This window comes from Argentina silus (genome assembly GCF_951799395.1).
Source record: "Argentina silus genome assembly, chromosome: 20".
Taxonomy (NCBI): domain Eukaryota; kingdom Metazoa; phylum Chordata; class Actinopteri; order Argentiniformes; family Argentinidae; genus Argentina; species Argentina silus.
In genome coordinates this window covers 14,739,420-14,753,179 of record NC_139674.1, presented here as the reverse complement: position 1 = coordinate 14,753,179, position 13,760 = coordinate 14,739,420, and the positions used below count along the sequence as shown (strand labels likewise).

Here is a 13,760-nt window from a genome sequence, read left to right as displayed (position 1 = left end):
TGACCTGTCACTCAAGGTACGTCTGCTCACGCATTGTCACTTGAGGCAGCTGTCCATGCGGAAATCCCTGAGATGGTTTGTCTCGGAGGAAAACACATTTAGTTGACAGGTCCTTTTGACACAGTGAGTCTGTGGTGACCGAACATGCCCTGTAATTCCCTCTGAGCCCCAGTTTGTCAGGGAGAGGAGAGAAGGGTGCATTTCTAAACATTAACTTTAGATTTCAGTGGGGGAGGTTTGTGTAATGTACCCATTTGACCCGGAGTCAACAGAGGGGGGCTCAAGCCCTGTTCTCAGGTCAGATTTGATGTTCACATCCTGACCAGCTGAGGTTGAGGTGTTTGTTAGGTGAGCTGATTCTAGGTCGGTGTCTAGGGGCTTAGTCCTGGTGTAAGTGTCTGACTGAAGGAGGTTAGCAGTTTCACAGCTCTACCATGCAGGCACTAAGGGAGGAAACGCGAGGAAAAGGCTTTTCCCTACAACATGTCAATGTGCGTTATGCCCTCAAAGAACACTCCTCATACACTACTCTACTCTACTCTAGTGTGGGGAGGTGGCCTTTTGATTATTCATGGGCTTCACTTGTTAGGATTCAGCAGCTGTTTGATTACAAAAGGCTCTTTCACGGTCGTACATGTCGCCTACATTTCCATCGGGGGTGGTGGGATTTGAGTCGGGAAGTTTCGCCCTGAAGTGTTGCTGTATCTGATTGCGCTGTTTGGGAAATACTATGTAGCAATTGGATCGGCTAGCCCCATTGGGGCCATTGTCAAGTTGGTACAATTCCAGAATTAAGTAAGTGTGTGTGTGTGTGTGTGTGTGTGTGTGTGTGTGTGTGTGTGTGTGTGTGTGTGTGTGTGTGTGTGTGTGTGTGTGTGTGTGTGTGTGTGTGTGTGTGTGTGTGTGTGTGTGTGTGTGTGTCACTGAGTCATCCTGATGGAGAAGTCGCCGTTTCCCTACGTGTCTGACTCATATCTGTGCATCTCTGTCGCCTCAGGGTTCGTATAGGAAGCTACTGACTGTGGAGTGGTAGGTTTAAGAATGACAGAGGGGGGGGCTCAAGCAGAGGGGGGGGTTTCCAGATGAGTGTTACAGGATGTTTGGTGATGATTGGTGATTTAGAGAGGACAGCCACAGATGTCTGCGTCAATCAGTTCCTCCAAGCTCTTTCAACTGTGCCCCCGGGCTGCTGAGAGAGGATTATTTACTGCTGTGTTGGATGACACCACTTGATGTGTGTGCATTCATCTGGGTTTCATTTTTAGTAACCTTCATACCGGATAGATGTTAGGTAAAGGATAAATGAGAGATTCTCAGATATAGACAGTTTGGGCAGTTCAAGTTGGCCAATGGCTTTTTTCATTTAATGCCACTGAGATATCAGATATACTCACTCTCTCTTTCCCCAACTCAACGTTAACAATCATAGTCCAGAGCAATAGTTTGACGCAGTGGCCGTAATAAAACATATATAAAAGACACACATACGGGGCGCGTGTGCGTGTGCGTGTGCGTGACCTAAAGCACAGGACTGAGACACCAGGCGGTTACGTAAGAGTAGTTGCTCATCTTAGCGTTGTGCTCGACAGTTTTATCGAACCCTTAAGCCAAACGTTCCCTTGCGTGCTTAAGGCCAAAACTACAACATAAAACTTTTTCCTTCTGTTCCAAAGACGAAGTGGTAAAGCGGAAAAAAATGGTAAACTGTTGCTCAATTATGAAACATAACCCAGTAGTCCTTAGTATGGGTCAAATGAAACTATACACGAGCTTAAAAAAAGTAATGGGTGTTAAAATCATGCATTGACCGTGTCGTAACAAACCCTGAAGCAGTGCCCTCAGGAACTGGCAGATGTTTAGTCTCACAGTCAGTGTTGTTAAATGACAATCACTGACAATAATCTCTCATTTTGACTTCTTTTGGATAAATCCAAGCCAAAAAAACAAGCAAAATATTTCCTCCCTCCAACATTTTAAACAATAAACCATAATAGTTGACTGACTGCAGCCCCTAGACAACCTGTTTACATGACCTCACTGGCCAATAAACTTTAGTGTCCATTTGTTGAACCCACCTCTTATGTGCTTGTGTATATCAAACCATCATTAAACCAAATAGGCAACAGCAGTTCTGCTTTGTGGAGAGAATGAGGGAATGCCTGAAGAATTAACTTATTCCTAAAAGGCAGACATGAGGCCATTTCTCTATAAAACCTGAACCCGAGTTCGATCTCTGCCAAGCGGTGCTGCGTGGAGACAAATTAAAATGGCTGGAAGTTAAACAAGTCAAGCAAATAACTTCATGCTGGACATGAATGTGTTTACAGCGATGGCTGAAATGGATAATGTCTCTCTCACTCCGGCCCTTGACTTCTCTCCCCCTGCCTTGCTGGCATCGTAGAATCAACCACAGTCTTGGACACGTCCCTCTCTATTTCATACAAAGCCTTTGATTGATTTTTGGAAAGGTGTGAATTATCGCACCTCTGATATTTTAATATCTGATGCGGACCCTTAAGAAATAATAAATAATATACGCCATTTAGCTGACGTTTTTATCCAAAGCGGCTTACATTGCAGTGAGTGCATACATTTCAGTATATATGGTCCCAGCGGGAATCAAACCCACAACCTACGCGTTATCATGAATAATTATATAATTAATAAATATTAATAAATGAATATTTATATAATTAATAAATATAATAATAATAATAGTTATAATGAATAAAGTAACACTTTGACGAGCCATTTGTTAACCCCCCCCCGCGCTCTGTCAAGACAGAGCACGAGTTCTGCTGTAAACAGTCAGTGGCGCTGCGAGGAACGGGAGATGTTGGGACAGATAGACGGAGATGGGCTTCACCCTAACGCCAAGAGATGCTATCCCTTTAATGAATAACGAAGGAAGGGAGGGTGATTTGGCTTAGAGAATTTCGTCCGAACTCTCTTCCATAAGTGGAGACATGTTTTGCTCGTCGTCCGCGTCACTCTTCAGGGAAGGGGACAAACATATACAAATGAGAAGCTGCGTGTTCATGGAATAACCGCAGCTCCATGGAACAGTGGGTCATCAGTCTATGTTTACTTCAAAAACGGAAGGGAGTTGTAACTCTTGGATCATCGTCGCGCTACGGCATCTTTGACTATTCATAAACAGTTAGTAGGAAGTAGGTGACAGATCATGCAGTCCAGAACGTAGAGAAAAAAGACAGTAAGTCAGAGGTCAGATGCAAATCTTACACAGATCTTTATTGTTCTTTAAAATATTGATCTTTTTTACAACACCACATACAGACAGGCCATGACAGTCATATAACCATTTTCAGTACTGTTTTTTCCATCACTTTTTTTAAGGAGGTTAAACCTTTACACTCTTGTCTTTTACTGTTCTTTCTTTACATACTACATCCATCTTCATCTCCCTACCTTACTTACACTGGCTTTCTAAACATACTTCTCACTGGCTTTTCACCAGCGCCTCAAACATCCCTTTTTTGGGCAAGGTCACACCACACACCAGCTCAGTCAGAGCCCAATCTCAAACGTGGCTGAACAGACCCGGCGCCAGAAATCCAACTTCTCAGTATCAACATTTCAGTTTCTTTCTTACTCTCTAATCTCTCAAACCTTCTGATAACGTACATTCATCTCTTTTCGTCTGTACATCTTCTCGTCAGCAGACCCCCCCCCCGACAACCATGTACATGCTGCTGCTGCTGCTGTGAGCAGGGTCAACAACTAAAGCTCCATGCAAGATGCTACATTGAAAAGTGATCCATTTCATTTGGAAGAGTCAGCTTTTTTTAAACCAACATGGCTCAGTTTAAAGTATTTTTTTTTACATGGAGTAAAACAAAATACCTCGTTTCTTTTTTCTGTAATATATATATATGTATATCAAATCGCATACTACTTTCTGTAGAAATGTATGTTTTGTTCAATAAAAATTTTTACAAAAAAATAAAATCTTATGCGATTGGATTTTAAATAATGCCTTCGACTGCAGTTTTTGCAAAAAGGTGGCTGGATTATAATAATGTGTCATTTAAGGAATGTACAAAAATAAGACCTTGTCCTTCCTGGTGGAGATACGAATCAGACTTTTACAGAGAAATCTAGTTTTCATTTTCGTATGCATGTCATGGTTTTTTTGGGTACTCTTCCTTTCTTTCCACCTCCATTTCCCCAACAGGTAAAAAAAAATTAAATTAAAAAAAACCTTCAGCTAAAAGCTAAAAAAACCAACAGTGCTGTTTTATGAAATAAAAAGAAAACAAAAAGAGCAACAGTAAGATTCTGATTGAGAATATATAAAAAAAAAAAAAAAGTAAAACTTTAAATTACAAAATCTTAAGTAATGCTTTTAATACCAAATTAACAGTAAACATGACTAGATGCACGACTTCTATACCGAACAGACACCGACACACCAAGATGACGTGTGTGAATGTGTGTGTTTTGCTCCTTGTATGTTTCCCTTATAGAACTAGTGAAGGCCTCTCGGGCCTCCGCAGAATACTGCATCCCTACATACGCTCTCAGCCCCCGCGGACTGAACCGCACAGGGGAGGGAGGGAGGGATGGAGGGAGGAGTAGATAGCTGCCAATGAGGACAGTAACACAGAACACTGTTGTAATATTAAACACACAAGACACACATAAATACAAGTCCCACAAGGAAAGGGCCCAACCTCTCCTCCCCTTTTCTTTTTTTTTTATCTACAAACAAAATGTCCGCCCAGGAGTCCTTTTTCTCCCCATCCGTTGCCAACTTAACTACACCATGGTCTCCTTCCTCTTCCCTAAGGAGCAGAGGGACCGCTTGTCCTTTTTGGTTTTGTTGGGCGAGGGGGAGGACAGCGGGGACGTGGATCGGGACGAGGAGCGGGAGGAGGAGGAGGAGACGGAAGAGGAGGAGGAGGAGCATGAGGAAGGGGACGGCGACTGCGAGGGCGTGCTGGGGGTCTCGTCCCCGCAGGGCGGCGATCCGGGCGCGGAGCGCGCGGCCGTCTGGGGGCAGTTCTCGTCGGCCTCCTCCATGTGGACGATGCCGGAGACGGAGGAGGAGGAGCGGCGGTGGGTGGCGGCGGGGGAGGCGGGGTCGGCGGCGGGCCGGTGGATGGAGATGGCGCTGCGCAGGCAGTTGAGCCACTGCTGCTTGTGGAAGACGTCGTTGACCTGCAGGGTGTGGGACTGGCCCCGGGACGGGTCCTGGAAACGCACGCGGAAGATGTTCTTGGCTGAGGAGAGACAGAGCAGAGAGGAGACGTTAACAAAACCCGGTTCATCAAAACCTGCCGATCGATAATAAGACTGAAAGATTAAACATTAAACCCAACCGACAACAGTAGAGATGCACGGGCAGAGGTCAGGGGCTCACCTTTGTCCGCGTTGCTGAAGGCCCCTCTGAAGGAGCCGCCCATTCTGACGTCTCCATCCTGGAGGTCTTCCAGCACCAGATCCTGCACGGGGATTGGCTGCCGGTACACCTGGAAACAGTGACGCTCATTCCGAGTCACGGGCCGGGTCATGACCAGCATCTCGTTGAACAGGAACACGTGCAGCTTCTGGAGGGAGGGAGGGGGAGATAAAAAAACAAATGATTAGAATCATGATCATGAATGTTTTGTTTAATCTCAGGAATGGTTGCTCACATTGTCATGGCCTGTCCTGCTGAGCTCCTCTGCACCCCATATAAGGCTCTGTGTTCTGTGTCGTAGGCTTTCAGTAAATGACAACGTTTGAATGTTGTTTGCCTCGCAGCCTTGTAAGGGGTGGCGAGGAGCTCGTGTCGGTGCTTGTGAGGGCAGAGAGAGCTACGGGGAAACGCTTTGGGGGATCTGGAGGCCTGTGTGTGCACATGTTAGCCAGAGTATGAGAATGTGCGACTCGTGGTTTGGGGGTGTGTGTGTGGGTGGGTATGTGATCATGTGTGTGTGTGAGATCACGTGTGAGATCACGTGTGTGTGTGTGATCACGTGTGTGTGTGTGTGTGTGTGTGTGTGTGTGTGTGTGTGTGTGTGTGTGTGTGTGTGTGTGTGTGTGTGTGTGTGTTCTCCACTCACCGTGCCGCTCTTGTTGCGCAGCTCCCCGTGACACAGCAGGCTGTTGCACTGGTCGATGCGGGGGTCCTTCTGCCGCTCGTCCAGGTACTCCAGCTTGTCGATGTAGTACTGGCACTCTGACTCGCCCTTCTTCATGTTGATGTCAGACAGGACGCCCTGGATGACGGTGATCTGGACACACAAGAAACAACACACAAGATGCTTTAGTCACACATGCCGAGAAGTAAAAAACAAACAACAACAACAACAAAAAAAACAATGATACAGGAGTTCATGAGCACAGCTAAGGTCCCCTGTTCTATAGGTTTGTGAGTGTGTGTGTGTGTGTGTGTGTAACAACTCCCGCACGTCTCCCCAACTCACCGCTTGCTCCAGAAGGACCGTGTCGGGATGCTCTGACGGTGTGTGTCTGAGGATCTCCTTGAGCAGAAGCGGGTACTTGACCATGCGTGAGCGCGGGATGTCCAGGAAGCTCCACAGGTCCAGCTTCCTGCTGAAGGGCGACTCCAGGCAGCGCTGCAGGAAGTCCTGGACCCTGCGGTCCTGCTTCTTCCTGTCCAGCAGGGCCTTGGCCGCCAGCTGGTTGCTGCAGTAGTCTCTGTATGCGTTCAGCCCGGGCAACTGGAGGAGGAGAAACAAATATCTCCATTAACACTTGGGTCAAACATAAACACATCACTCACAGACATTAGGAAAAAAAAAAGGTCAAAAGGTGAAAGGGCGTGCCCTTGGCACCTACCCAGCTGACGACGATCTGTCCGATCTGTCCCACGGTGCCGTCGGGGCCCGTGGCTCTGGCCAGTTGGGCCAGAAGGTCTTCATGCAGGGGGATGTAGGCGTCCAGGTCCCCAAAGATGTGGGTCAGCTCCTCCTCCGACATGATCGACAGCTTCAGCATCGGGTGGTGGTACGCCTGTGGACGAATCAGAGCCAAACGGTCAATCAACAGCTCCCACGCTTATTTACAGAGACAGAGACAGAGAAAGCGGGGGAGGGCTAAGTATAGCTCTGCAGAGAGAGGTTCGGGGGGGGGAGAGAAAGAGTGAAGCATCATTCCTTTCTTTTTATAGCCAATGGTCCGGCACGCATACAAGAGCTGCCAACTTCTGATTTAATCTGTTTGCTTTATATGTACTCTTGGTCTTTTAGGGTTTTGAGAGAGTACGAACCTTGCGTGCGAGCTGGAGGTCCTCAATCAGGTCCTGTTCTCCGCGAGACAGCTCAAATATGGCCTGAGGAGAGGGAGGGGGAGATGAAAGGCATATTTAAAAACCATGGAAGAGGATGTCATTACATTATTAGGCTACATTCCGTACACATTAAACCAGCAGGACAAACGCCAAATGAACCTCTAAATCTGTCTTCTCCTCCTCTCTCTCATTCTCTCTGTTTCTCTGTACAGGGTGCTGCTGTATGCTGTTTGTGGTTTCTGACAGTTAGCTGAGATGTCTGATGGGCAGTGGGGGAAGTAGACCAGGGAGATGTCAGTGCGTCACACAGCCAGGCCTGTGTTAGCTCACACCGTCTTGAACTGGGGCTGAAACCCACTTAGCCTGCTCAGCTCAAATACCGAGGGGATTCGGGAAACAAACAGAAGTCTGAACGGCAGACTGAAAGAAGGAGAGAAACAGGGACAGAGAGAAGTCTGAGAGAGAGAGAGAGAGAGAGAGAGAGAGAGACGCAAATCCTCAACAGTCCCTCTAGATTTAATAAGCCTGCCCGGCCAGGTTGAATACCAGAGTGTCTGGGTTTGTGACCTGAAGCGGATATTCAGTAATCCAAGGCACGTTTTTAATGACTAGCCGTCTACCATCCACCTCCACCCCGCTTCCTTCTAAGCTTCCCTCCATCTCGGGCTAGCCTTGTATATTTCCCCACAGTTTAGAAACACACACACACAAAAAACGTGGCGTTGATTCTCCGATGATTCTCACCTCCTGCCTCTTGATCTCTTTGGTGGAGAAGGTGCCCTTCTGGTGGACGTCGAGGGTCTCCGACCAGAGCGTGCTGTTCCTCCGCTTGGGGGGCGTCGGGGCCGCCGCCTTACTGCAGGGCTTCTGGGGCACGACCGGCGACTTGCCATCGCCCCTGAAGGACATGGACTGCGGACAGGAAACAGGAAGGGACACGACCGTTAACCGCGATGCACCGAGTCGGTGTGCTGTGAGTGCCAGAGGGGGGCGCTGTACTGGATGATCGTGAAGGAGAGGTTATGACGACGATGTGGTGTTGTTGTTGTTGATGACAATGATGGACCCCTATCTGACCCCATGACCTTTAACCCCAGCCTGTAAGGTGAAGAAGGGGCTTACCTGGATGGTTTGGCCGAAGCGCCGGACGGCCCCATTCTTGGGAGAGATGAGATTCGCTAGCGACGTCACCCTGCCGAGAGGACGGACCCGCTTGTTGCTGGGTTCCTGGAGAGAGAGAGAATGAGAGAACGAGAGAGAGAGAGAGAGAGAGAGAGAAAACACAAGTTAGGCTCATGATTCTAATCATCCTACACCATTAGCCACATACCAACCAATCACACACACTGTGCCACGCGACCAGCGATGCCGACCCTAATGACCACCAGTCTCAACTCTCTCCACGTTGGTTCCTAATGACTAGCATCACGCGGCCCTCGCATCACGCCATCAATCCTTATCAGTGACCCTCCCTCCAGTCCTCCCTCCAGTCCTCCCTACACGACGACTGGTAAGTATCCCTATGTGGGGGATTGGAGCTGGGGTCAGGCCACAGATAGATAGATTGACAGATTGATTGATAGATAGATAGATAGATAGATAGATAGATAGAGGCAGGCAGGCAGGAGGAAGCATCCCCCAGCCTCAGCAGCTGTTGACTCCATCATGTGAGAAGCCAGGCCCCTGGACTGGACCGGCCGAAGGAGCACAAAGACCCCCCTCTCTAACTGCTGCTGCTCTGCGGAAGGGGCCTGGAGGCATGCCAGGAATGCACGGGACCCTGCTCTCAGCTGTCCAACAGCCACACACACAACCTCTCGCGTACCGCTACAGCAGCACTACGGCCTGACAACAGCAAACATCCTATGAGAGCGGGGCTGTTTTCATTCACTCCGAAAGAAAGAAAACAGGGGGAAGATAAACGTCTAATGGCTTACTCAGTTTAACTCTCTCTCTCTCTCTCTCTCTGGCAACGTGGTACGGGACAGGAAGGTGCTCTGTTTGGACAGCTCAGTTAAACTGATGCTGTTAGTCTGGAGGGTGGACCACCAGGGAGAGGGAGAGGGGGCCTGTGGTTGTAAACAGGCAGTAGATTTGTCCTCTTCTCTTTGTCTTTTATTTAGGGAGGTTGGGGGGGGTTGTTTTTTTGTGGCTGCGAGTCAGGACAGGCCCTGCAGCCTTCGCGTGAGAGCAGCACCACACCTGGGCCAGGTAAGCCCCCCCCCGCCTCCCTCACTCTCCCTTCACTGAGCCCTGAGGCAGGGAGAGGGGGAGAGAAACACCCCCTGTAAGACACGGGCCTGCTGCCAACAGCAACAACCAGCAGAAATCAAAGCGCTGCAGATCTGAGGTAATGATTTCAGACCGCAGGACATCTTCAAAAACACTCTCTTAGAGATGTTTTAGGGGAGAAAAAAAACCTCTGTGTGTTATAAAACTCTGTACTAATGACTACGTATGCATGCTATCATGCTCTGTCTGAGCTCCAGCTCCAACGCCGTATATATATTGTTTTCTCCTGACTCAGGCTGAACAGGATTCCGCTTTGGCTCAGCGAAACTGAGGAACAGAGTGGCCATTCAGGCTCTGGGCCCTGCAGACACAGCTGTGGGACAGATCCACTAAGTCTGGCATAGCAGACACTGTGGCTGCGGCCAGGTCACGGTCCAAATGCGGTCTGGTTCTCCGCGTATGGCCAGAACCGCCAGACGGCCCCAGGAACTTCTCTTAAGCCTCCCCTCTCACAGAGCCAATAAACAGCCGGACCACATCCGAACCGCTCTGACAGTGGTCCAGATATGGTGCGGTCAGAGAGGAATCTCGGTCCTGAAACACTGTCCTGGTTTAAACCTCCTGGACCGGGTCTGACTGACTGGGTCTCATTACTGGGCCCTGGGCGGAGGGTAGAGGGAGGACCTCCATGGACAAAGAGAGTGAAAGAAAAAAAAAAAAGAAAAAAGAAAGAAAGAGGGGGATCATTTGCTTTAGGAGTCAGGGGGGCTTTCCAAAGTCAACGGTGGAAACGTGTGTTAGCCATTGTGCCTTTCCTGCCGATTGGGGACCAGCCCTGGAATAACAAAGGCCAGTAGTCCTGGTCTTTGTACACCCACCCAGTGCGGTATCAGCTGGAAAGAGCAACATGCAGACAGATAGTTTCTATTCCTGGCGGTTTGACCAGGGAACTCCCTGACTACTGTACTGTCCAGTCCCGCTTACTTCAGGAAACCTGTCAAATCCGGGGTTTGTGCTGGGTTTTTATGGGTAGACATCGTCTGTGGAACACCCACCCCCCTACCTACTCCCTGTCCACCTCTCGTGTTTTTAACATACAGCACAATACACAGGAGAAAGTACCCTACACTGAAATCATGCATAAGCCTACTGTTGCAAAGTGGCCTCTGCTGCTAGTTTGATAAACCCACTAACCACAATCAATATCCTACCTCTTATCTCCAAAGCCAGAGAGCACGAGCTCATCAACTTGATCCAATTTGTAAACCAGGGCCCCAAAAAACCCTTCCTGTGCCCCTGCTCTCCCTTTGATGTAACCCCATACATGTGTGTGTGAGCTAATCCCCACTATGAGTCCGTACTGCTTCTGCTCTCACTGATTACAGTACAGCAGATTGCAGGGCTGTGAGCATAACACTACTATTTACCAAAGGCTCAAACCAGAGCTGAGGTCATCACAAAGTAGGTCACAAATACAACCACTGAATACCAACAAAAGACTTTCGAGTGTTGAGCAAATTGAGTGTCACAATCATGAAAATCTGTATCCTGAATCATGACTCCCTTTATGAAAGAAGCAAAAAAATAATAAACCAACTTCTCCTTTATCTGAATTTACCGACAAGGGAACCTCATCCTCTGAACCCTCTTCCGAAGTCAAACCACAAAAACCTTGAAAGAGGAAGGAAGGATAATCACATCTACAGAAGTGAAAAAAGGGCTGCTGCTAAAAAAGGGCTGCTGCTGGCTACTGTGGTTTCTGGGAGCACGCAGCTGAGAGAGGACGAAGAACACCTGGGTCTGGTCCCACCCAGTCGTTTTAACTGAGTCTCAGCGTGAGGAATGCTCTCAACCAGCAGCGTGAGCACTTCCACCTGAGGGACCTGAGAGCACTCACACCTGAGAGAGCCACTCCAGCCCGCTGCCCCGGGGCTCTGATTGGCTGGGACGAGAGAGACAACAACCACAACAACCACTGGGCAAACTTAGATGAGGGTAAAAACTCAACCATGTTGGCATTACAAGAAGCTACTCCTACACTGTTCTGTTAGAATGGTACATGCATCGGAACGTTTAGTGTAACCACAGGAGAGGGTAGTTCGCTGAACTCTGCATATTCATTTTCCTTAGTCTCCCCTGTTGATTCAATGCTTCCCCCAGGATACCAAGACCTAGGCTGAACTACCTGCTTGGGCAGCTTCTAAAACCTGCTCTCTCTCTCTCTCTCTCTCTCACAGACATGGAATACACAAAACTGAAGGGACAAATCAACCGGTTGAATGAGCCATTAACTTCAATCATTTGAACTCATCTTGCATTGTCAACTGAGCAATGATCTCTAAAAACTTGATTGAACACCGCAGGTACAAAGTTGTCATCTCACTTGAGGGAGCTTGAACACACGCGTGCGCGCACACAAGCACGCACACACCCACACACACACACACACTTTTAACAACAGTATTCAGGTGCGATAAGAACAGGGCTTGGTGCTGATTCACTCTCAGGTCTGATAAAGAGAGTTGTGACTTTATCAAAGGGTGCAAGTTCCTGTCAAACTGATAGTGAATAAACAGAGCAAGCAGAAAGAACGTTAGATAATTCTTCTTCTCTTTCTTTTTCCTCTCCTCGGTATCTCACCTCTGACTCTTTGTTGGCTTGATTCTGGTAGTCTATCGTCTGTAGAGTCCGTTTAGTAGGCACCAAGCTACCCAGTTCATCGTAAGCCACCATAGCTTTTAAAAAATAAATATCCACCTAAAAGTAGTTCTCAGCGATATCCCGGTGGTTAGTTCTGAATATTCCACATGAAAACGTTGATCAGGGAAAAAAACAGGTGTGAGAAGAAAAAAAAGAGTCCCGCTTATCCGATTTCTTCCACCGCTACAGGACTTCGGAAAACTCCACACACACACACACACTCATGTTCTAAACTTTGGTCTGAAGTGGAGGGAGGGAGGGAGGGCTTAAGTACTTCAGAGCAGGGGCAGGGAGGGGCAACCTCTCATTACACCCTCCCACTTTTAAAAGGGGGGGGGGGACACGGGGGAAATCTCTCTCTCTCTACTTGGAAGTGTGAAGAGCTGGGGAAGAGGAGCGACCCGCAGGCTTTGTGTTGCCCATTCACACACACTGACAACATTAGTGAGAATTTGAAGATCAGAAGTGTGCCTCATCATGAAAGGTTTACAGTAACAACAAACCAACGCAGGTAGCCGGGAGTGCTGGGAAACTTCCATGCAGCGTAGTAGTAGTGTAGGGTAGGGTAGGGTCTGTGTAGGCAGGGTTACAGCTGGAGTAGTAGTGTAGGGTAGGGTAGGGTCTGTGTAGGCAGGGTTACAGCTGGAGTGGTAGTGTAGGGTCTGTGTAGGCAGGGTTACAGCTGGAGTGGTAGTGTAGGGTAGGGTAGGGTCTGTGTAGGCAGGGTTACAGCTGGAGTAGTAGTGTAGGGTCTGTGTAGGCAGGGTTACAGCTGGAGTAGTAGTGTAGGGTAGGGTAGGGTCTGTGTAGGCAGGGTTACAGCTGGAGTAGTGGTGTAGGGTCTGTGTAGGCAGGGTTACAGCTGGAGTAGTAGTGTAGGGTCTGTGTAGGCAGGGTTACAGCTGGAGTAGCAGTGTAGGGTCTGTGTAGGCAGGGTTACAGCTGGAGTAGTGGTGTAGGGTCTGTGTAGGCAGGGTTACAGCTGGAGTAGTAGTGTAGGGTCTGTAGGCAGGGTTACAGCAGGAGTGGTAGTGTAGGGTTTGTGTAGGCAGGGTTACAGCTGGAGTAGTAGTGTAGGGTCTGTGTAGGCAGGGTTACAGCAGGAGTAGTAGTGTAGGGTCTGTGTAGGCAGGGTTACAGCAGGAGTAGTAGTGTAGGGTCTGTGTAGGCAGGGTTACAGCTGGAGTAGTAGTGTAGGGTAGGGTAGGGTCTGTGTAGGCAGGGTTACAGCTGGAGTAGTAGTGTAGGGTCTGTGTAGGCAGGGTTACAGCTGGAGTAGTAGTGTAGGGTCTGTGTAGGCAGGGTTACAGCTGGAGTAGTAGTGTAGGGTCTGTGTAGGCAGGGTTACAGCAGGAGTAGTAGTGTAGGGTCTGTGTAGGCAGGGTTACAGCTGGAGTAGTAGTGTAGGGTCTGTGTAGGCAGGGTTACAGCTGGAGTAGTGGTGTAGGGTCTGTGTAGGCAGGGTTACAGCTGGAGTAGTAGTGTAGGGTCTGTGTAGGCAGGGTTACAGCTGGAGTAGTAGTGTAGTGTAGGGTCTGTGTAGGCAGGGTTACAGCTGGAGTAGGAGTGT

The 13,760-nt window shown here is 48.7% G+C and overlaps 1 protein-coding gene across 2 annotated transcripts in view; it reads right to left on the bottom strand.

Moving 5' to 3' along the window:
- Window positions 1–3,226: 3,226 nt before the first annotated feature.
- The window catches only part of net1 (neuroepithelial cell transforming 1), a 28,251-nt gene continuing 17,717 nt past the window's right edge, over window positions 3,227–13,760 (bottom strand). Inside the window, exons 1-9 of one of the 2 annotated variants that reach the window (XM_083692344.1) lie at window positions 12,131–12,410; window positions 8,381–8,485; window positions 8,003–8,170; window positions 7,238–7,300; window positions 6,808–6,981; window positions 6,432–6,689; window positions 6,069–6,239; window positions 5,384–5,570; window positions 3,227–5,243 (exon numbers count right to left, since the gene is read on the bottom strand). In XM_083692344.1, the coding sequence (XP_083548470.1) occupies window positions 4,780–5,243; window positions 5,384–5,570; window positions 6,069–6,239; window positions 6,432–6,689; window positions 6,808–6,981; window positions 7,238–7,300; window positions 8,003–8,170; window positions 8,381–8,485; window positions 12,131–12,223 (1,683 nt within the window). In that variant the 5' untranslated portion in view covers window positions 12,224–12,410 and the 3' untranslated portion in view covers window positions 3,227–4,779. Of the gene's footprint in view, window positions 5,244–5,383; window positions 5,571–6,068; window positions 6,240–6,431; window positions 6,690–6,807; window positions 6,982–7,237; window positions 7,301–8,002; window positions 8,257–8,380; window positions 8,486–12,130; window positions 12,411–13,760 lie in introns of those variants that run through there. The other variant, XM_083692343.1, reaches the window with a different exon arrangement.